The 25,000-nt window shown below is 43.7% G+C and overlaps 1 protein-coding gene across 2 annotated transcripts in view; it reads left to right on the forward strand.

Moving 5' to 3' along the window:
* The window catches only part of LOC129824292 (ephrin type-A receptor 3-like), a 124,924-nt gene that overhangs the window by 51,361 nt on the left and 48,563 nt on the right, over positions 1–25,000 (forward strand). For both annotated transcript variants that reach the window (XM_055883834.1, XM_055883835.1), the window contains exons 7-10: positions 1–235; positions 1,376–1,488; positions 3,225–3,387; positions 6,551–6,656. The exon at positions 1–235 is cut by the window's left edge and continues 101 nt beyond it. In XM_055883834.1, coding sequence (XP_055739809.1) covers positions 1–235; positions 1,376–1,488; positions 3,225–3,387; positions 6,551–6,656 — 617 coding nt within the window. The remainder of the gene's footprint in view (positions 236–1,375; positions 1,489–3,224; positions 3,388–6,550; positions 6,657–25,000) is intronic.

Genomic DNA, 25,000 nt, shown 5'->3' on the forward strand with positions numbered 1-25,000 from the left:
ACCTACAGCCTCCGCTGCAGGAAGTGCTCCGGGGACGACATGAAGTGTGCGCCCTGCGGCAGCGGAGTCCATTTTGTGCCGAGGCAGTTTGGTCTCTCTGTGGCTTTGGTGATGGTCACTGACCTGCAGCCACACAGCAACTACAGCTTCACCATAGAGAGCCTGAATGGAGTGTCTGATCTGAGTCCTACACCCAGGGGAGCTGTGATAGTTAATGTCACCACCAGCCAGACAGGTAGGAACACACACGGACAAACACACGGACACACACACTACCGTTTCAGTGTATAGGCAGTCAATGTCGCTCAGTAATGTTGACTGGACTGATGTCTAACACACACACACACACACACACACACACACACACACACACACACACACACACACACACACACACACACACACACACACACACACACACACACACACACACACACACACACACACACACACACACACACGCGTAATATGAGAGATCGGATTTGCCTAGACCTAATCAGATTTCAAAGGACACACACTCTCTTCACTGTGCCCCAAACCCTTCACCCAGGCCTTTGCATCTGCTGAACACTCTCAATTAGGACACACTCACAAGTGCTGATTGGATCTGGACACACGCGGTACATGGAGTGTGTGTGTGTAGGACAGGTTGAGGGGGCCGTGGAGTGGGATGGTGAGTAATGGGGTCCGTGTAGGGGATGTGTCAGAGAGGGCCGAGGAGAGAGGTCGTTAACCTTGTTAACAGTCCTACGTGTCTCCCGCGCTGTCACACACCCTGCTCCTCTCAACATGTCACCCACACACACTTCTACCTGTGCCCCCCGAGCACTCTGACACTCCCTCTGACACACACACACACACACGCACGCACACACACACACACACACACACACACACACACACACACACACACACACACACACACACACACACACTCACACTCACACTCACACTCACACTCACACTCACACACACACTCACACTCACACTCACACTCACACTCACACTCACACTCACACACACACTCACACTCACACTCACACACACACACACACACACACACACAGTCATTCAATTCACACATGTACATATAGCTGAGTTCTACACACTGCAGAGAACTCTCATTATAGCACAGTGGTAATCAATCTATCTCTCCTTCTATCTCTCCTTCTATCTCTCCTTCTATCTCTATCTCTCTGTTCCCTCTCCCTCTCCCTCTCCCTCTCTCTCTCTCTCTCTCTCTCTCTCCCTCTCTCTCTCTCTCTCTCTCTCTCTCCCGTGCTCTCTCTCGCCGCTGTCGCTCTCTTTCTCCCCCACTCCTTCTTTCTCTCTCCACTCCACCCCCCTTCCTCCATCTATTTCCCTCCCCCTGTAGTGAGTGTGGTCCTGAAGGAGAGGAGGAGTAAGGACAGTATCACTCTGGCGTGGCAGGGCCCCGACAGACCCAACGGAGCCATAGTGGAGTATGAAGTCATTTACTATGAGAAGGTCAGTCACACCTCACTTTCTCTCTCTCTTCTCTTGTCCTCTCTTCCCTCTCTTCTCCTCCTCCTAATGTCTTGTCTTAGACCTGGAAATGTATCTGATGAGCACGGGAGTGCGCTTGGTTTAGCTCGCCCGGCACATCGGCCAGGCAGAGTTAGCACCCTAGGACCAATGGAACGGCTCCGAAAGGGAAGTGGATGTCTACGGTGCACCTGGTGAGCTAAATCAAGGGCAGCTAAGACTGTAGCTTGACACCCCTGCTGCTGTGGCTCAAGCAGAGAGAAGCTCCTACTGCTCATCTCTCCAATGTTAGCATTACAGTATTATTTGTTTGCTTGTTCATTTGTGTGTCTGTGTGTGTGTGTGTGTTTGTTGATGTACTGTGTGGTGGTGTTGAATCACCCTCAAGGCTTCAATAAATTGTTTATCATAACAGTAGTAAACACAGCAAACACACAACCTTCCTCTCCCTCACACGCATCCTAGCTAGCGCTCTAACCAAGCACACTAACGCCCAACAGCCTCTGAAAAAACCTTGTGAAAGACACAAGGCGTTGAATACAGATGACAACAGGAGTGTGACGAGTATGAGAGAAGACAGGAGAGGAGCCGGAGGTGTGTGTGTGTGTGTGTGTGTGAATGTGTTTGCGCATGTGTGTACAGCATGTGTGTGTTATTGGCAGGGATCAAGGGTAATATTCCACAGTAACAGTGCTAATCCGTGTAGTGGAGCGTCTCTCATTAGAGAAGGTATCAGAGGCACTGCAGGGAGTCTGATCACTGACACACATGCGCACGCACACACACCCACACACTTTATTTACATGCATGTTTCTCTCTTTCCCTCTCTCTCCCTCTCTCTCTCACTCTCTCTCTCTCTGTCTCCCTCTCCCTCTCTCTGTCTCCCTCTCTCTCTCTCTGTCTCCCTCTCCCTCTCTCTGTCTCCCTCTCTCTCTCTCTGTCTCCCTCTCCCTCTCTCTGTCTCCCTCTCTCTCTCTCTGTCTCCCTCTCCCTCTCTCTGTCTCCCTCTCTCTCTCTCTGTCTCCCTCTCCCTCTCTCTGTCTCCCTCTCTCTCTCTCTGTCTCCCTCTCCCTCTCTCTGTCTCCCTCTCTCTCTCTCTGTCTCCCTCTCCCTCTCTCTGTCTCCCTCTCTCTCTCTCTGTCTCCCTCTCCCTCTCTCTGTCTCCCTCTCTCTCTCTCTGTCTCCCTCTCCCTCTCTCTGTCTCCCTCTCTCTCTCTCTGTCTCCCTCTCCCTCTCTCTGTCTCCCTCTCTCTCTCTCTGTCTCCCTCTCCCTCTCTCTGTCTCCCTCTCTCTCTCTCTGTCTCCCTCTCCCTCTCTCTGTCTCCCTCTCTTTCTCTCTGTCTGTGTCTTCATTTCCCACTTCTCTTTCTCTCTGTCTGTGTCTTCATTTCCCTCTCTCTCGCTGTCTCTCTGTGTGTCTCCATCTCCCTCTCTCTCACTTTCTGTCTCCATCTCCCTCTCTCTCACTTTCTGTCTCCATCTCCCTCTCTCTCACTTTCTGTCTCCATCTCCCTCTCTCTCACTTTCTGTCTCCCTCTCCTTCTCTCTCTCTCTGTGTCTCCCTCTCCTTCTCTCTCTCTCTCTCTCTCTCTCTCTCTCTCTCTCTCTCTCTCTCTCTCTCTCTCTCTCTCTCTCTCTCTCTCTCTCTCTCTCTCTCTCTGTGTGTCTCCTTCTCCCCCTCTATGTGTCTTTCTCTCTCTCTCTCTCTCCAACATTAGAACCAGAGAGAGCAGAACTACACAGTCCTAAAGACCAGGTCCAATGTGATGACCGTAGATGGTCTGAAACCTGGTACTACATATGTGTTCCGTGTCCGAGCTAGAACGGAAGGGGGATACGGCAACTACGGAGGAGAGATAGAACTGGAGACCAGCCACGAAGGTAGCTAAAGATCCCTCTGTCTCTTCCTCTCGCTCTGTCTCCACTTACCGCTCGGGGCCTCTTTTTCTCTTACCTCTGCTTTGTCTTTACCTATCTCTCTCCGTCCTCTTTCTCTCCTTCAGGTCCGTCTCACTCCTTCTTTGTTCTCCTCGTTTTCATTCTCATATTGCGAGAAAGGAAGTGATATTCCAGCTCACGAGACTCTAAAATTCCACTAGGGCTGTGATGATTCTGGATTTTGGGGTAACAATGAATTGTCTTGCAAAGGACCATGGTTGTTAATTTGTAATTTTTGTGGGGAAATGTTTTGTGCTCGTAATGCATCATAATGAATACAACACAGGTTTGGTGACACACTCCTCTCTCAAAAACGAAAGATTTTGACCGCTTGGAACTTTCGGAATTGAAGCTTTCCCTCCCGATTGTGCTGTTTTGCGCGTGAAATAATTACCAACGCTTTTCATATAAAAATAGAAAACTGCAATTTTTTTTAATTTTTAATTTATTTAACCTTTTGTTTAACTAGGCAAGTCAGTTAAGAAAAAATTTGTGTTTACAATGACGGCCTACCAAAAAGCGTGGGATGAAAAAATAAATACAATATAAATATAGGACAAAACACACATCACAACAAGTGTAACGGTCGTCATAGTCGTTTTCCTCCTCAGGCAAGGAGGAGCATGGATCGGACCAACACGCAGAGTGGGTATTGCTCATGATAATTTATTAACTCGTAACTGAACACTAACATGAAACAAAGCAACAAAATGAATACAACCGACAACAGTCCCGTGTGGCACGAATACAAACACGGAAGCAAACACCCACAAAACACACGTGAAACCCAGGCTGCCTAAGTATGATTCTCAATCAGGGACAACGATTGACAGCTGCCTCTGATTGAGAATCATACCCGGCCGAACACAAACATCCCAACATAGAAAATCACACAAAAGCCACGGAAGCGGGGATTGACTATGGTGGGGTGGGGACCACGACCAGCGCCAGAGCCGCCACCGTGGACAGACGCCCACCCAGACCCTCCACTAGAGTTTATGGTGGTGCGCCCGGAGTTCGCACCTTAAGGGGGGGGGGTTATGTCACGTTCCTGACCTGTTTTCCTTTGTCTTGTATTTATTTAGTTGGTCAGGGCGTGAGTTGGGTGGGTTTGTCTATGTGTGATTTTCTATGTTGGGATGTTTGTGTTCGGCCGGGTATGATTCTCAATCAGAGGCAGCTGTCAATCGTTGTCCCTGATTGAGAATCATACTTAGGCAGCCTGGGTTTCACGTCTGTGTTGTGGGTGTTTGTTTCCGTGTTTGTGTTTTCACCACACGGTACTGTATAGGTTTCTGCACTTCGTTTCTTTGTTTTTGTAATTCAGTGTTCAAGTTTCGTTATAATAAATCATTGTGAACACTAACCACTCTGCGTATTGGTCCGATCTGTCTCGCCTCTCCTCGTCCGAGGAGGAAGAATATGAAAGCCGTTACAACAAGAGAGACAACACTACATAAAGAGAGACCTAAGACAACAACACAGCAAGACAGCAACACATGACAATACAGCATGGTAGCAACACAACCTGGTACAAATGTTATTGGGCACAGACAACAGCACAAAGGGCAAGAAGATAGAGACAATAATACATCACGTGAAGCAGCCACAACTGTCAGTAAGAATGTCCATGATTGAGTCTTTGAATGAAGAGATGGAGATGAAACTGTCCAGTTTGAGTGTTTGTTGCAGCTCGTTCCAGTCGCTAGCTGCAGCGAACTGAAAAGAGGAGCGACCCAGGGATGTGTTTGCTTTGGGGACCTTTAACAGAATGTGACTGGCAGAATGGGTGTTGTATGGGGAGGATGAGGGCTGCAGTAGAAAAGCATCAACCAGTGGGTCTTGCGACGGGTATACAGAGATGACCAGTTTACAGAAGAGTATAGAGTGCAGTAATGTGTCTTATAAGGAGCATTGGTGGCAAATCTGATGGCCGAATGGTAAAGAACATCAAGCCGGTCGAGAGCACCCTTACCCGCCGATCTATAAATGATGTCTCCATAATCTAGCATGGGTAGGATGGTCATATGAATCAGGGTTAGTTTGGCAGCTGGGCTGAAAGAGGAGCGATTACAATAGAGGAAACCAATCTAGGAAACCTATTGTGTAAACTATATTGTTCACAGTTATTGTGCATAATTGTTAGTTACACAATTACTATTATTGTGCCAACTGATTTAATATCGATCATGTAAATCAATCATGTCGATTTGATCAATCATTTTAATATCATCAATCTGATCAATCGTTCAACTTCATGACTATTGAAATGAAAACCACGGATGGAGCTGAGTGAATGTTAGTCATATCAATTCTATATAAGGTGATCAATTGTATAGATTACACTGTAAATCTCTGTGGTGCACTGAAACCTTTAAAGCAGCCTAGTGTGTGTGTCTGTTTCTGTGTGTGTTTGCACCTGTGTGTGTGTGTGTGTGTTCAATGCCAGGGAATGGAATAGGAGATAAATTGCCATCTATTGCTGCCTGGAGGCATTCATTTGCCTGAAAGGGCTCGCTGCCCATGCACACGCACGCACGCACGCACGCACGCACACACACACACACACACACACACACACACACACACACACACACACACACACACACACACACACACACACACACACACACACACACACACACACACACACACGTCTGCTCGTGCTTGGCTAACCTTGATAAATGGAACATTTGTTTTGAGTAATGGCCCGATTGCTGCAGCGTAAAAATCAATGTGGTTTCACAGAAACTTTTAAAGCAAGCTTGTTATGTACAATGTTAACATATCCATTTGGACAGTGCAGGAAAATTGGAATGCGTTTACAGTCAGCCCTCGTTGAGGAATATTGAAATGGAAAAAGCTTTTCATCGTCAAAGAGCCTGCTGAGTACATTATCTTTCAAGCTCTCTCTGTCTCTCTCTCTCTCGCACGCACACACACACACACACACACACACTCACTCAGGCACATACCTTCCAAAGATGGAGACTTTAGACCTGGCCTAATGTGCACGCAAGCACGCACACACACACGCACACGCACACGCACACACCCTCTTAGCCTGTATTAACTCTTTCTCTTCATAATGTATTCCCTGTCTCAGACATGTTGGCCATAGACCCAAACCAGTCTACTATTCTGGCTGTGTCCATCGCTGGAGGCATCATACTGCTGATCTTTCTGGTTGCCTGCTTCGTCGTCAGTGGCAGGTAAGAGCAATACACACCACACACACACATGAACATGCACACACACACACACACACACACACACACACACACACACACACACACACACACACACACACACACACACACACACACACACACACACACACACACACACACACACACACACACACACACACACACACACACACACACCGTGGGAGTTGGAGCTGCTTATAAAGAGGAAATTGTCCACCTCTACTTCACTCACATTGTATTGAAACAGACATATAATAAGTTTCATTAAGAGTTCAGTCCACTCTTGTATATCGCCTTGGGAGCAAAGATAACACTAAGATTTACTTGATATTTTATATGACGTTTGATTGTCACCTTATAAGAATCTTAAGGGAACATACCTGACGTTAAGCGAAGGCCACGTGTGAGCCCAGCGGTCTTATATGCAGGCTGTGTTATTGAGTCAGATTAAAGAAGAGAACCAAAGAGAAGAGGTGACGGGAGTACGAGAGAAGAGGGGGAAAGGAGAGGGAGAGGAGCAGACAGTCTGAATTAGGCTCCAGCTCTCCAGTACAGAGGGAGGAAAGAAAGAGAGAGGGAGGAGAGGAGATGGGGAGGAGAGCAGAGAGGGATGACAGGCCAGTGATTTACAATGTCTGTCAATGAATGGTTATCCTATATTTGCTGTGACTAGATTAAATAGCTATTCTTCCCCTGGATACAGACACACACACACGTTTTACTACACACACACAGTTCTGAGGTCTGTAAAAATATTAGTATTGATTGAGGGTGATTTCCTATCAGGTTGAGTGCTCTTTTCACTATTGACCACGTGGGATCTAATCAGTGGAGACTGTCCTAAACACACACACACAGACACACACACACACACACACACACAAACACAGATGCACGCACTTGCAAATGCACTCACATGCAGATACACACATAAAACACACTCAAATACGAAAGGCGAGACGGCAGGGTGCTAATCCTGGTTTACTAGAAGTACACACAGACACACACTTACAGCTAATCAGGTTTCACAGGCAGGTGTTAACTGGGTTTTACAGGGGGGTCGATACACCTCCATCAATTACCTCTCCCTCCATCCCTATTTTCTCTCCATTCCCTCTCACCGTCTTTTCATTCTGCCAAAGGCTAGGATAGGGGGATGGAGGGAGGGGTGGGTGCTGATCCGTGTTTTCTAAGAGCGAACCTCGAAACATCTATCCAAAAGGCGTGTGTGTCAAATCATATCAAATGTTTTTTTTTGTCATATGCTTCGTAAACAACGGGTGTTGACGAACAGTGAAATGTTTACTTCCCAACAATGCATAGAGGAAAATAATAACACAAGGAATAAATACACAATGAGTAACGATAACTTGGCTATATACACCGGGTACCAGTACCGAGGGAATGTCCAGGGGTACGAGGTAATTGAGGTGGGGATAAAGTGACCAGGCTACAGGATAGATGATAAACAGTAGCAGCAGTTTATGTGATGAGTCAAAACTGTTAGTGCCAAAAGGGTCAATGCAGATAGTCCGGGTATCTATTTGGTTAACTATTTGGTTAAATATTTAGCCGTCTTATGGCTTGGGGGGGGGGGGGGGGGTAGAAGCTGTTCAGGCTCCTGTTGGTTCCAGACCTGGTGCATCGGTACCGCTTGCCGTGTGGTAGCAGAGAGAACAGTATGACTTGGATGGCTGGAGTCTTTGACAATTTTTAGGGCCTTCCTCTGACACCGCCTGGAATAGAGGTCCTGGATGGCAGGGAGCTTGGCCACGGTGATATACTGGTCCGTACTCACTACCCTCTGTAGCGCCTTGCTGTGAGATGCCAAGCAGTTGCTTTACCAAGCGGTGATGCAGCCAGTTAAGATTCTCTCAGTCGTGATATTTTGAGGATCTGAGGGCCCATGCCAAATCTTTTCAGCCTCCTGATGAGGAACAGGAGTTGTTGTACCTTCTTAACGACTGTGTTGGTGTGTGGATCATGATAATTCCTTAGAGATGTGGACACCAAGGAACTTGAAGCTCTCGACCCGCTCCACTACAGACCCGTCGATGTGGATGGGGGTGTGCTCAGCCCTCTGTTTCCTTCCTGTAGCCCACGATCAGTTAATTTTTCAAGTTAAGGGAGAGGTTGTTGTCCTGGTGTAACAGTATAACTTTAGTCCATCCCCTCGCCCCGGGCGCGAACCAGGGACCCTCTGCACACATCAACAACAGTCACCCACGAAGCATCGTTACCCATCGCTCCACAAAAGCAAGGGGAATCACTACTGCAAGGTCTCAAAGCGAGTGACGTCACCGATTGAAACGCTATTAGCGTGCACCACCGCTAACTAGCTAGCCATTTCACATCGGTTACACTGGCACCACACTGCCAGGCCACTAACCTCCTCCCTATAGGCTGTCTCATCACGGTTGGTGATCAGGCCAACCACCGTCCTGTCCTCAGCAAACGTAATGATGGTGTTGGAGTCATGCACCGCCACGCAGTCGTGGGTAAACAGGTAATACAGAAGGGGCTAAGCACGCACCCCTGGGGGGCCCCCGTGTTGAGGATCAGCGTGGCAGATGTGTTGTTGCCTACCCTCACCACTTGGGGCGGCCCGTCAGGAGGTCCAGGATCCAGTTGCAGAGGGAGGTGTTTAGTCCCAGGGTCCTAAGCTTAGTGATGAGCTTTGAGGGCATTATGGTGTTGAACGCTGAGCTGTAGTTATGAACAGCATTTTCAGGCATGTGTTCCTTGTGAATGTTAACCTGTTATTTGTTTTTTGACACCACACTCCAAAAAGCAAGTTTTGCAGGCCCTAGTCTTAACTTGATTATTGTCCAGTTGTGTGGTCGAGTGCTGCAAGGAAATAACTAGTTAAGCTGCAGCTGGCCCAGAACAGAGCTGCACGTCTTGCTCTTCATTGTAATCAGAGGGCTGATATAAATACTATGCATGCCAGTCTCTCTTGGCTAAGAGTTGAGGAGAGACTGACTGCATCACTTCTTCTTTTTTATAAGAAACATTAATGTGTTTAAAATCCCAAATTGTTGCATTGTCAACTTACACACAGCTCTGACACACACACTTACCCCACCAGAAATGCCACCAGAAAGTGTACAGTATTATATAGAGCTGTTATTGCATGGAACTACATTCCATCTTATATTGCTTAAATAAACAACAAACCTGGTTTCAAAAAACAGATAAAGCAACACTTCACGGCACAACGCCTCTCCCCTATTTGCCTAGATAGTTTGTATGTATGTATTGATATGTAGGCTACTGTGGCTGTTGTGTGGACCCCAGGAAGAGAAGCTGCTGCTTTTGCAACAGTTAATGGGGATCCTAATAAAATACCAAATACCAAAGGTCTTACTCACATCAGCTATGGAGAGCAAGATCACACAGTCATCCGGAACAGCTGGTGCTCTCATGCATGGTTCAGTGTTGCTTGCCTCGACGCGAGTATAGAAGGAATTTACTTGTCTGGTAGACTTGCGGCGCTGGGCCATTCGCGGCTGGGTTTCCCCAGTAGTTTGCAAGACCTGCCGTATTGATATTTTGATTGTAGGTGGTCATAGTGAGATTTCTCGTCCAGATTGGTGTCCCACTCCTTGAAAGCAGTAGCTCTAGCCTTTACTTCAGTGCGGATGTTGCCTGTAATCTATGGCTTCTGGTTGGGATATGTACGTACGGTCACTGTGGGGACGACGTCATCGATGCACTTTAAATGAAGCTGGTGATTGATGTTGCAAACTCCTCAATGTTACCGGATGAATCCCAGAACATATTCCAGTCTGTGCTAGCGAAACAGTCCTGCAGCTTAGCATTTGCTTCACCGGACCACTTCCGTATTGAGCGCGTCACTGGTACTTCCTGTTTGAGTTTTTGCTTGTAAGCAGTAATCAGGAGAATAGAGTTAAGCTTTGTACGAGTCTCTGTGTGTGGAGTAAAAGTGATCTAGAGTTGTTTCACCTCTAGTTGCACAGGTGACCTGCTGGTAGAAATGAGGTAAAACAGATTTCAGTTTCCCTGCATTAAAATCACTGGCCACTAGGAGCGCCGCCTCTGGATGTGCATTTTCTTGTTTGCTTATGGCCCTATACAGCTCTTTGAGTGCGGTCTTAGTGCCAGCATCGGTTTGTGGTGGTAAATAAACAGCTTCGAAAAATATAGATGAATACTCTCTTGGTAGATACTGTAGTATGGCCTGCAGTTTATCGTGAGGTATTCTAACTCAGGTGAGCAAAACCTTGAGAATTCCTTAACATTAGAGTTTGCACACCAGCTGTTGTTAACAAAGAGACACACACCTCTCCCCTTAACCTTACCTGAAGCTGTCATTCGGTCTTGACGATGCATAGAAAAAATAGCTAGATGTATATTATCCATGTCCTTATTCGGCCAGGACTCTGAGAAATATAGGGTATTCCAGTTCTTCAGGTCCCGTTGATAGGATAGTCTCGGAGCTTGTCCAGTTTGTTCTCCAGTGATTTTATTCGCCAATAGAACAGAGGCTAGAGGCGGTTTAGTTCTATTGGTCGATTTGGTCTCGTCCGGGAGCTGTATCTCCCTCTTTCCAGTGACCCGGGTGTAGGACCTGGTCCAGGATGAGCAGTACATCCACAGTACATCCATCCGACTCGTTGAAGTAGAAATCTTCATTCAAAGCAAGGTTCGCTGTTCTAATGTCCAGAAGGTGTTTTCGGGACATAGGAAATGATGGCGGAAGTATTATGCACAAAAAAAGTTGAGATCAGCGTAAATAAAAACACACACAATAGCAGAATTGGTCAGGAGGCCATTAGACGGCAGCTATCCATCTCTGCAGTGCCATGTGTTTGTGTGTGTGTGTGTTTGTGTGTGTGTGTGTGTGTGTGTGTGTGTGTGTGTGTGTGTGTGTGTGTGTGTGTGTGTGTGTGTGTGTGTGTGTGTGTGTGTGTGTGTGTGTGTGTGTGTGTGTGTGTGTGTGTGTGTGTGTGTGTGTGTGTGTGCTTGACTTCAGATTGCAGGATCGCAGGAGATCAAAGACAGCACTTGAGAGACAAGGAGGGAAATGAGGACTAGAGATGGACAGAGCACCGCAGAGAAAACAGAAAGGAGAGAGCGGAGGGGGAAGGAGAAGAGAAAACAAAAAGGAGAGAGCGGAGAGGGAAGGAGAAGAGATAAAGAAAGGGAGAAAGGCAAGTTCAGAGATTATATTGCAAGTAGTGGGGATAGTAGAAGAAGGGAGCATCAGACATTTTTTCTTGTGAAAGAGGGAAGGAGGGAGGGGAAGAAACAGGGAGCGAGGGGTGGAGGGAGTAGGGAGGGAGGGGGAGAGATTGACCTGGAAGGTGCAACAGTAGTGGTTATGTTGCATACCGGCAGGCAGGTTTCTGAAGAATCAGACAGAATCTGAGTGATAACCACTCACTATAGCGTACATGTGTGTCTCTCTTTTTCTCTCGACTTCTTTTCTTCTGTCTCTCTTTCTCTTAATCTCATTTTTCTCTACCATCTTCTCTCTCCCCATATCAATATCTGCTCCTCTCCCTACCCCAGTGTCTATTCAACATCACCTCTCAATCGCCTATGCTTTTCTCTTAACTCTCTCTCTCCTTTCAATTTCTTTTGTATTCACTTTTCAGGATTTCCTCTATAGCCTTCATTGCAGCTAAACGAAGCTACACTCGTTCATCTTAGCATCTGAGAGAAGGTGGAGGATGAGAGGCAGGGAGAGACAGGGAGAGAAAGAGAGAGCTCTGGGTGGTTAAGTTGAATGAGAATGTACCGACTGGAGCACCTTTTGAAGACAGATGAATCAGATTGCCGTATGCAGCAGTCATAATAGTGGAATATAAAGGATTCGTACACATCTTTGTATAGAAAACCAGCTTCAAACATTCTTTCAGCATTGCCAATGGCAAGTAACAGAACGAGGGGGGGGGGGGGGAATGGCAGAACGAGCTCTATTTTGGTGGCCTTTGGTACGTTCTAATGCCTTGATTCACAGCTAAATAATTAAATACTTTAACGACTTTACCTCCCGGTTTGGTCAAGTAAGTGGTATTGAGTAGAAAGACATTAAACTCCCGAGTGGCGCAGCGGTCTAAGGCACTGCATCGCAGTGTTGAAGCGTCACTACCGGACGTGTCCGGGGGTCCTTGTGTCACAACCGGACGTGACCGGGGGTCCCTTAAGGCGGCACACAACTTGGCTCATCGCGCTCCAGCGACTCCTTGTGGTGGGTGTTTCCTCTGACACATTGGCGCAGCTGCCTTGCGGGTTAAGCGAGCGGGTGTTAAGAAGCGTTTCGGAGGACGCGTGGCTTGACTTTCGCCGGGGGGGTTGCAGCAATGAGACAAGATTGTAATCACGATATTGGGGAGGAAAAGGGGGTAAAAATACATTAAAATGACTGAAAAATATAACAAATTCAGTTGTGTAGGCCTATGTGATCAGGACAATATTCTACGTAAGATAACCTTTTTTTTAACATTAAACCTGTCTTCTCTTTAGATAAAAGTCATATTTATAGTTTTACTGCAAGATATGAATTGGCACAGTGATGTTTGTTCTTCAAACTATGAATTGTATTTGCTCTGCTGCTGTGGACACTTGAGGTAAGTAAAACAATTTATTTGTAAGCCAGACAAAATTAAACTGGCCTATTTATATAATGAATATGAATTCGGAGGGCAGAAATGATTAAATATTAAAGCATTAAAGGCTTCTGTCTCATTAAAGGCCTCAGTCATACAAAGTTATACTTACATCTGAACTGGTTCTCTAGCAGATTAGTAAAAATCACCCCTTGTTCAAGAATGTCCTTTTTCAGATTACAACCTCTCACTTTCAGTTATTTGAAAAGGAAATCATATCCAAAATAGTTTTATTTTTAAAACAAGCGATAGAAAGTGTCAGGATTCGGGGCTGTACAGATGTTTGATGTATTAGAATAATTCATTATGCTTATTTTATATTAATAGAAGTCCTTACATGTATAGGGTCTTAGAGTATAGATGAACAATATATTTATTCAGTATATAGTTTTAGAATTGTTCCACAGTTTCTCTCTGTCTGTGTCTTCATTTCCCACTTCTCTTTCTCTCTGTCTGTGTCTTCATTTCCCTCTCTCTCGCTGTCTCTCTGTGTGTCTCCATCTCCCTCTCTCTCACTTTCTGTCTCCATCTCCCTCTCTCTCACTTTCTGTCTCCATCTCCCTCTCTCTCACTTTCTGTCTCCATCTCCCTCTCTCTCACTTTCTGTCTCCCTCTCCTTCTCTCTCTCTCTCTCTCTCTCTCTCTCTCTCTCTCTCTCTCTCTCTCTCTCTCTCTCTCTCTCTCTCTCTCTCTCTCTCTCTCTCTCTCTCTCTCTCTCTCTCTCTCTCTCTCTCTCTCTCTCTCTCTCTCTCTTTCTCTCATAAAATGTGTGACTGAAACAGAACTCTGCAGGGGAGTGTGGGAGATAAGAGACTAGTTAGACATTCCACAATAAATCAGCTTTGGGGAGTGGACGTTTACTGCTAAGTTTAAGATAACACTAAAAGCCATTGTTTATATAGGGTTTTGGTCTCAGGAGTAAAAAGGTAATGACATAGTCAGTGACATCACTAAGGCGGGACTTTGGTTAAATAAAACAACTTGAGACCTTTTGTTTGTATATATATATGCCTGGCGTGTGCAAGAGTGTGCAAAGCTGTCATCAAGGCAAAGGATGGCTATTTTGAAGAATCTAAAATATATTTTGATTTGTTTAACACTTTTTTGGTTACTATATGATTGCAAATGTGTTATTTCATAGTTTTTATGTCTTCACTATTATTCTAGATTGTTGAAAATAGTAAAAAAAAAAAAAACTTGAATGAGTAGGTGTGTCCAAACTTTTGACTGGTGATGTACATTACATGGGACCTGTAAATTCACTCACAGGAGACTCATGCTCTCTCTCCCTCGATGAAGATACATTTGACTGCAGAAAACCACAACGCAAAAATAACAGCGGTACCAAGAGGCGGGACAGACAGCAGACTGACAAACCAGCATCACTTGCTTTGTGACTGACAGGCGCCTGTCCTATCAATAGATCACTAAGATGCATATTCAGAAGATGCTTATACAGACTTTTCTGACTAGCGAATTGAAACTTAAATGACAAGGAGCCTAGTTAATTTATGAAGTGGAAAAAGTAGCCGGCTGACAATGAGTCTGTTATCGGCTGTTTAGGCCAACAGCCGGCGCTTATGGAAAACACTGTACACACACACACACACACGCACACACACACACACACCATAAGCCCTACACCCCCTCGGTCTATGTTGGCAGGGGAGCGGGTGATACCGTGGTAAAAGCGGTGATTAGTGGTGTGTTCTGTTCTTTTCTGTTCCTGTTAAATAGAGTGGCGTCTGTCCATTGTTCCTGCAGGGAGGAAACATGAAAAACACCCAAACCCCCTCAGACACAGCCCTGCACAGACCAAACACCACTGTTATTGCTGAGTGTGTGTGTATGTGTGCAGTTATTGATGTGAGACGTGTGTGTGTGTGTGTGCCGAGCTCGTGTGTTGTTATTTGTATCATTTCTTTATACAGTTGAAGTCGGAAGTTTACATACACTCAATTAGCATTTGGTAGCATTGCCTTTAAATTGTTTAATTTGGGTCAAATGCTTCGGGTAGCCTTCCACAAGCTTCCCACAATAAGTTGGGTGAATTTTGCCCCATTCCTCCTAACAGAGCTGGTATAACTGAGTCAGGTTTGTATGCCACCTTGCTCGCACAAGCTTTTTCAGTTCTGCCCACACATTTTCGATAGGATTGAAGTCAGGGCTTTGTGATGGCCACTCCAATACCTTGACTTTGTTGTTCTTAAGCCATTTTTCCACAACTTTGGAAGTATGCTTCGGGTCATTGTCCATTTGGAAGACCCATTTGCGACCAAGCTTTAACTTCCTGACTGATGTCTTGAGATGTTGCTTCAATATATCCACATCATTTTCCAGCCTCATGATGCCATCTATTTTGTGAAGTGCACCAGTCCCTCCTTCAACAAAGCACCCCCACAACATGATGCTGCCACCCCGTGCTTCACGGTTGGGATGGTGTTCTTCGGCTTGCAAGCCTCCCCCTTTTTCCTCCAATAATAATGATGGTCATTATGGCCAAACAGTTCTATTTTTGTTTCATCAGACCAGAGGACATTTCTCTAAAAAGTGCAATCTTTGTCCCCATGTGCAGTTGCAAACCATAGTCTGGCTTTTTATGGCGGTTTTGGAGCAGTGGCTTCTTCCTTGCTGAGTGGCCTTTCAGGTTATGTCGATATAGGACTCGTTTTATTGTGGATATAGATACTTTTGTACCTGTTTCCTCCAGCATCTTCACAAGGTCCTTTGCTGTTGTTCTGGGATTGATTTGCATTTTTTGCACCAAAGTACATTCATCTCTAAGAGACAGACCGCGTCTCCTTCCTGAGCGGTATGACGGCTGTGTGGTCCCATGGTGTTTATACTTGCGTACTATAGTTTGTACAGATGAACGTGGTACCTTCAGGCATTTGGAAATTTCTCCCAAGGATGAACTAGACTTGTGAAAGTCTACAACATGTGGAGGACTCCAACCTAAGTGTATGTAAACTTCCGACTTCAACTGTATATATAGTTTAGAGGGTAGATCAGCTTTAATATTGCAGATAGATTGTGGGTTCTATCAATGCCATTGTTTGCATCATATTCAATTCATTCCCATTTCATATTATTCATATATTTTCCTTTTTATTGTTCCCATAACCCACCCCTAATTTGAATAAACTAATGGACAACAATACTTAGACTTCTACTTCCAACTTATAAATCTACATTTTAAAGGCCCGGTACATTTTTATCTTAGTTCTTTTTTTTCCTTTAGTCCCACCCTTCATGGTTTTGATGTCTATTTTTCAACTGTACTGGTGTGTTTCACAGAAGTTCTGAACTTCATGGTATTCTCATTCTGTCTACAGATACTAAATTACATTTTTGCTAAGAGTATTATTATTATACAATTGATCGATTGACTATGGCTTTTCAAAACGACCCAGCAGTGTTATTTGCAGAGTTTGTTTCGGTTAAATGTTGTGATTTTTCAGCCATTCCTGAACCTGTGACCATAAACAAGCTACATATGGGCAGTACCAAAAGAAGTGATCTAATGATTCTGTGTCTTCGCAGCTGTCACGAACGTTGTTGTAAGAATCGGACCAAAATGCAGTGTGGTTTGGGTTCATCATCTTTATTACGTGAACCGGCAAAAAACAATAAAGAACAAAACAAATGTGAAGCTGTGCAGTGCTCAAGGCAACTAAACACAAACAAGATCCCACAACAAACAGGTGGGAAAAGGCTGCCTCTATATGATCCCCAATCAGAGACAACGATAGACAGCTGCCTCTGATTGGGAACCATACCAAGCCAACCTAGAAATAAAGAAACTAGAATGCCCACCCTAGTCACACCCCGACCTAACCAAAATAGAGAATAAAGGATCTCTAAGGTCAGGGCGTGACAGCAGCAAAATCTGCGGAGTAAGTTTACAGGCATATATTATGATAAGTATAATTTAAATTTGTATCTCATTATGGTAAGTGGTGAAATAAGTATAGCTACTTATAATTTTAATGGCTGAGCAAATTATTTAAAAAAGAGGATCTGTAACGACCTGGGTGTCGGGGGGTGTGAAATCAGACGCAGGAACAGCAGAGCTTCAATACAGTGATTCTTTAATGCCCAACCGGCAAACCAAAATGTCCAACACGGACTTACTGGGTGTCATAAACAACTGTCCAAAAACACGGGAGACAAACCCAGTCCACAATACATACACCACTCCCTAAATCCAAAGCTACAAACGAACAATCCCGCACAAAGAAAAGTACAGGCTGGCTGACTAATAAAGCCACACTAATTACCAATTTACCTAAACACAGGTGATACAAATAAACACATAAGGAGGGGGGAGGAAAAAGAGTCAGTGGCAGCTAGTAGGCTGGTGACGACGACCGCCGAGCGCCACCCGAACAGGAAGGAGAGCCTGCCTCGGTTGAAGTCGTGACAGGATCATTCTTCACCTGGCTAAAAGAGAAGGAATATGATATCTATTGTTTACAGGAAACTCACTCTACAATTACAGATGAGGTTGTGTGGAAAAAGAACTGAGAGGCAGAAATATATTTCTGTTATGGGCAAGCAACTCAAAAGGGGTGATGATATTAATTAATAACAATTTTGATCCAAATGTGCAAACTGTCCATACAGATCCGCAAGGAAGGTGGATCCTTGTAAATATACTATTGGACGATAAACAGATTTGGTTAATTCGTGTAAAATGGTCCAAATAATGATGATTCCCACTTCTTCAAACATATACATATATATATATATATACATATATATACTAATCTATCGAGCTTACGAGCAACAAATTACTGTATTATTATGGTGGGAAATTTTAATAGTTTAAGTTCCCCAATGGGTCGTAAAGGAAATCATACTACACAATATTACCTTCATGCACTTAGGGAAATTACAGATATCATGGTCACATTAGAACTAAAGGAAAAACTAAAAGAAATGGAAGTAAGTAACTTAATTGGGAAGGATAAAGTATAATATAGTATAAAAATAAAGCAAAAAATGCACCAAATTCTTTTTGAATCTTCAACATAGAAATGCTACCAAAAATAATTTACAGAAACATGTTACAAATGACTGAGTCATTCATGATTCACCAAATGATATTTTGAAAAAGGAAGCAAAATACTTTAAGCATATGTTCTCTTTTCAGTCTCCTCCATTTCCACTAACTAATGTTAACTCTAAGGACCCCCCCCCCCCCCCCCCCCCCCCCCTAATAATAGTGTAAATTGAACAGCTGTACATAAAGACTTGTGTGAGGGCCAAATATGCTGAGGAGGAACTTCTTGGTGCATTTAAGGCCTTTAGGCCAGGGGAAAATCCATGTCTGGATGGCATTTATTTTACTTTTATTTAACTAGGCAAGCCAGTTAAGAACACATTCTTATTTACAATGACAGCGTACCCCCGCCAAACCCGGACGATGATGGGCCAATTGCGCGCCGCCCTACGAGACTCCCGATCATGGCCAGTTGTGATAAAACCCAGGATTGAACCAGGATGTGTAGTGACGTCTCTAGCACTGCTAATGCCTTTGACCGCTGCACCACTTGGGAGCTCTAAGCTAGCATACCAGTTGAGGTATATGAAACCTTTTTTTTTATCTAATCAAACATCCACTATTAGCATGTTTTAACCACTCCTGTAAAAATGTGTAAATATCAGGTCCTCAGCAAGAAGGTTTGATTTCACTATTACTGAAACAGGACCCAGGTGGTAAGTAAAAAGATCCACTCTATCTAAAAAACTGCCAGGCCCATTACACTTCAGTTTAATCATGCAACAAGTTATGTATAGTAACCTCAGGTGTAAAATAATAAATAATGGCTTCGTCTTAGAAATGATTCAACTGTCAAGAGCAGTTAAACAAGGTTGTCTACTATAGGCATGTCTATTTTTTTTATGGCCATCGAAATGTTAGCAATTCAAATCAGATCCAACAATAATATCAAGGGGCTATAATTTCTAACCTACAGTGGACAACATTGTTTTACTCCTCTTGGCAGTTTAATACACTACATGACCACCTGCTCGTCGAACATCTCATTCCAAAAACATGGGCATTAATATGTGACCGACTGACTTGATTCGGTCTTGTGTAGCAAAGTTTGAAATTCTGTTTTTTACATTGGATGAAAGTAGAGACTCAGAGGTAGAACATGGTTTGCCATACACTACAGTAGAGGAGCAATGGGAAAGTAATTCTGCTTTGAAAGTTGATACACTTGTAAACTCATTTTTGAATAAGTGGACCTTGAATGTTTTGGTACACCTACTGGAGAGCTCGTCTTTGTCTACACCCATTCAGTATCGTTCACACCCTCTTAAGCCTTAGCCCCGCCCATCTCTTTAAGGATTCACATGTGAGGCCATGTGCTAAACAGAGTGTGAACGGTAGTATACAAAACAACCAACGATTTCAAGACTAAAGGCTGATTTATACAACGTCTGTCGAAATGTCTGTAGTCAGTTGTCGCGGTGACATCATGAAAATTATATTGTCGTCCGACATCAAACTTGTCATTGTCGTTATGAAAAAGAATAAACAGAAACACGACAGGTGGCATTAAATGAGCATCCTGGTGGTCCAAAATAGCATAACTGGTGTATTTTAACACCAATAAACCCATCTGTTTAAACTTGAATTTAGTATATGTCAATCTAGCAAACCAGACAACTAAAAGCAACTTTCTAAACAACGCTTTGGATCATTTCTAGCTTGTTAGCTAGCTAGCTAATGTTAGCTGGCTAGCCAGTTCACATAATGACCATATCATAGCTGACGACATCTTAACTTTAGCTAATTTGTATTAATTATTACAGGAAAAAAAGCTAATGACAAGATCATTATTTACAAGTTAATGGTGAGTTAATTACAAATCTTAGAATCATAGAACTTGGACACTGTCTCGTTGGCCTAACGTTATATCATAATTTGACTTTGGTGCTGTTCTTCACATTACCGTCTCTGGTAAACACACATTTTGATTTTAAATAAAATCAAAGTTTGTCACATGCACAGGATACAGAAGGTGTAAATGGTATAGTGAAATGGTTGCTTGCATAGTGAAGTATTTTGTTTTAACACGTAGCTAGCTAGCTAAACAATGAACCATAAGCCCAACTCATAACATTACTAGCCTGCATGAATCTGAAGGTAGCTAAAGCTAGCTAGCTAACATTAGGCTATAATTAGCAATGCAAATGGCTCTGAGATACAAGTAATATGACTATACAGATCATATGCGTAATGTTGGCTATCGAGCCAGCTGATAGTACACGTTAACTTGCTATGAGGACGACTTTCTGTCAAAATTAGAAATAGATCATATCTGAAAATGAAGCTAGCTAGACTCTCTTACACGGTATACATGGATGACCGCTTGTCTCTCTCTGTCACAGATGTCATGGTTGCCCTTAGTTTGAAGATGTAATCCGGAGACAGGTGTTTTATACAACAGCCTTCTGTGTGTTTTCTTTTTGACTCCCTCGGCATATTTGCAATCAAGCGGCAGAATTTTCTCCACCTCCTTAGCTATCATACTCTGCTTCCACCGGGCATTCCACTGATTTCAAAACTTGGTTCTCCAGAAAGTGGAGCGCGTTAGCAACACTTTTGCAGTTCTTCGTGATAAATATTTTTTAATGCCACGTTAGAAAGGATTATCTACACATTCTGAGCAACTCATGTCACAGACAGAAGAAGCATGCTACTTGGCAGACCAATCCGAACTCATCTGTCTGCATGTCCAGCCCATCCATTATCTCAGCCAGTCCATGGCTAGCAGAAAGGTTTCTGTCCTTTTCCGTGGCTAAACAAACTAGGCTCATAATACAACAATTCTATTTCTATTTACAGATTGCATACAAGTTTGTTATTAAGGCACATGAAAGGTCACATCTTCCAGAAAGCATTTCTGCCCAAAAACCCATTTTGATAAAAAAATAAATATGTTTACCTTCAAATGCCTCTCTTGTGAAATAGTGACATGTGATAAATGCCTAGTTTCCTGATACAAGTCACATATGGAGTTGGTCCCCCCTTTGCTGCTATAACAGCCTCTACTCTTATGGGAAGGCTTTCCACTAGATGTTGGAACATTTCTGTGGGGACTTGCTTCCATTCAGACACAAAATAATTAGTGAGGTCGGGCAGTGATGTTGGGCGATTAGGCCTGGCTCGGAGTCGGCGTTCCAATTCATCCCATAAGTGTTTGATGGGGTTGAGGTCAGGGCTCTGTGCAGGCCAGTCAAGTTCTTCCACACCGATTTCGACAAACCATTTCTGTATGGACCTCACTTTTTGCAGGTGGGTATTGTCATGATGAAACAGGAAAGGGCCTTCCCCAAACTGTTGCCACAAAGTTAGAAGCAGATAAATGTCTAGAATGGCATTGTATGCGGTAGTGTTTAGATTTCCCTTCACTGGAACTAAAGGGCCTAAACTATGAAAAAAGTACGAGACCACTTTCCCTCCTCCACCAAACTTTACAGTTGTCACTATACATTGGGGCAGGTAGCGTTCTCCCAGATTGGTCTGTTGGACTGCCAGATGATGAAGTCACTACAGAGAACTCGTTTCCACTGCTCCAGAGTCCAATGGCGGCGAGCTTTACACCACTCCAGACGACGTTTGGTATTGCGCATGTTGATCTTATGCTTGTGTGTGGCTGCTCAGCCATGGAAACCCATTTCGTGAAGCTCCCTACTAACAGTTATTGTGCTGACGTTGCTGCAATAGGCAGTTTGTTACTCGGTAGTGAATGTTGCAACTGAGGACAGGCGATTTTTACGCGCTACGCACTTCAGCAATCGGCGGTCCCGTTCTGTGAGCTTGTCTGGCTTACCACTTCGCGGCTGAGCCGTTGTTGCTCCTAGACGTTTCCACTTACAATAACAGCATTTACAGTTGACCGGGGCAGCTCTAGCAGGGCAGAAATTTGATGAACTAACTTGTTGGAAAGGTGGCATCCTGTGACGGTGCCACGTTGAAGGTCACTGAGCTCTTTAGTAGGGAATTTCTACTGACAATGTTTGTCTATGGAGTTGTATGTCTGTGTGCTCGATTTTATACAATCAGCAACGGGTATGGATGAAATAGCCAAATACACTAATTTGAAAGGGTGTCCACATACTTTTGTAAATACAGTTGAAGTCGGAAGTTTACATACACCTTAGCCAAATACATTTAAACTCCGTTTTTCACAATTCCTGACATTTAATACTAGTAAAAATGTCCTGTCTTAGGTCAGTTAGGATCACCACTTTATTTTAAGAATATGAAATGTCAGAATAATAGTAGAGAGTGATTTATTTCAGCTTTTATTTCTTTCATCACATTCCCAGTGGGTCAGAAGTTTACATACACTCAATTAGTATTTGGTAGCGTTGCCTTTAAATTGTTTAACTTTGGTCAAACTTTTCAGGCAGCCTTCCACAAGCTTCCCACAATAAGTTGGGTGAATTTTGGCCCATTCCTCCTGACAGAGCAGGTGTAACTGAGTCAGGTTTGTAGTTCTCCTTGCTCGCACACGCTTTTTCAGTTCTGCCCACAAATTTTCTATAAGATTGAGGTCAGGGCTTTGTGATGGCCACTCAAATACCTTGACTTTGTTGTCCTTAAGCCATTTTTCCACAACTTTGGAAGTATGCTTCGGGTCATTGTCCATTTGGAAGACCCATTTGCGACCAAGCTTTAACTTCCTGGCTGATGTCTTGAGATGTTGCTTCAATATATCCACATCATTTCCCTGCCTCATGATGCCATCTATTTTGTGAAGTGCACCAGTCCCTCCTGCAGCAAAGCACCCTACAACATGATGCTGCCACCCCTGTGCTTCAAGGTTGGGATGGTGTTCTTTGGCTTGCAAGCCTCCCCCTTTTTCCTCCAAACATAACGATGGTCATTATGACCAAAGAGTTCTATTTTTGTATCATCAGACCAGAGGACATTTCTCCAAAAAGTACGATCTTTGTCCCCATGTGCAGTTGCAAACCATTGTCTGGCTTTTTTATGGCGGTTTTGGAGAAGTGGCTTCTTCCTTGCTGAGTGGCCTTTCAGGTTATGTCGATATAGGACTTGTTTTACTGTGGATATACATACTTTTGTATCAGTTTCCTCCAGCATCTTCACAAGGTCCTTTGCTGTTGTTCTGGGATTGATTTGCACTTTTCGCACCAAAGCCCGTTCATCTCTAAGAGACAGAACGCGTCTCCTTCCTGAGCGGTATGACTTCTGCGTGGTCCCATGGTGTTTATACTTGCGTATTCTTGTTTGTACAGATGAACGTGGTACCTTCAGGCGTTTAGAAATTGCTCCCAAGGATGAACCAGACTTGTGGAGGTCTACAATTGTTTTCATGAGGTCTTGGCTGATTTATTTTGTTTTTCCCATGATGTCAAGCAAAGAGGCACTGCGTTTGAAGGTAGGCCTTGAAATACATCCACAGGTCCACCTCCGATTGACTCAAATTATGTCAATTAGCCTATCAGAAGCTTCTAAAACCATGATGTCATTTTCTGGAATTTTCCAAGCTGTTTAAGGCACAGTCAACTTAGTGTATGTAAACGTCTGACCCACTGGAATTGTGATACAGTGAAATAATTGTGAAAAAGTGAAATAATCAATCTGTAAACAATTGTTGGAAAAATTACTTGTGTCATGCACAAAGTAGATGTCCTAACCGAATTGCCAAAACTATAGTTTGTTAACAAGACATTTGTGGAGTGGTTGAAAAACAAGTTTTAATGACTCCAACCTAAGTGTATGTAAACTTCTGACTTCAACTGTATAGTGTGCTTTCTGAGGAGTAGCCATTATTTACTCTTTTACACCTAGGGTTACTATACATAACTTTAACCCATTGTATAAGAGATTCTCCAAAATGGAAATAGTCCAGGCATTTATATACAAATTCTAGTCGTTCTTTATCAAGGGCCTTTTCAAAATCAGCTATGAATACCTGGCCCAGTTTCCCAAATTTGTATAGTGTTCTATTGTTTCCAGTACTTTTCTGATATTACCTCCAATTTATGTAAAAAAAAATATATAAAAAAAGCTGATGGATCAGGATGAATAATATCTGACAGTACCTTTTTAATTTTATGCGTTCTGCATTTTGCTCAACATTTTTGCACCACATCACTGTAGCGTAAGGGGCCTCCAGTTTTCTAGGTGGGCTGTATCCTTATATTTACCACGGACTGCGTTTATAAAAAAAGATTATATATACCTTAACTGTTTCTGGACTTAAAGGCTTTAAATACATCAAAAAGTTTGTCCTCTGTAATTTGGCCTTCACATGTACAGTGGTTAATTTTGCATTTTTAATTAAAAAAATGAAGCGAACAATTCACTTCAGTAAGGGAAGGGGAAAGGGGGACACCTAGTCAGTTGTCCAACTGAATGTATCCAACTGAATTGTGTGTTCTGCATTTAACCCAACCCCTCTGAATCAGTTAGTGGAGATGAAGGAGACTGAAATGGAAAACGCATTTAAAATATTTTTATTCCTCGTTCAAAATATTGTTTGGTGAATCATGGATGACTGTCATTCGTAACATGTTTTTGTCAATTATTTCTTGAAGATGTGCCTCCATGGCACAACTTGTAGTGCTATCTGTACTATTAGTTCTCTGTTTCCTTTGTTAATGTGAACTCTTTTGAAAGTGCCCTTACAATAAGGCGATGTGCTGTACCTATGTTAA

Source organism: Salvelinus fontinalis, chromosome 26 (assembly GCF_029448725.1).
Source record: "Salvelinus fontinalis isolate EN_2023a chromosome 26, ASM2944872v1, whole genome shotgun sequence".
Taxonomy (NCBI): domain Eukaryota; kingdom Metazoa; phylum Chordata; class Actinopteri; order Salmoniformes; family Salmonidae; genus Salvelinus; species Salvelinus fontinalis.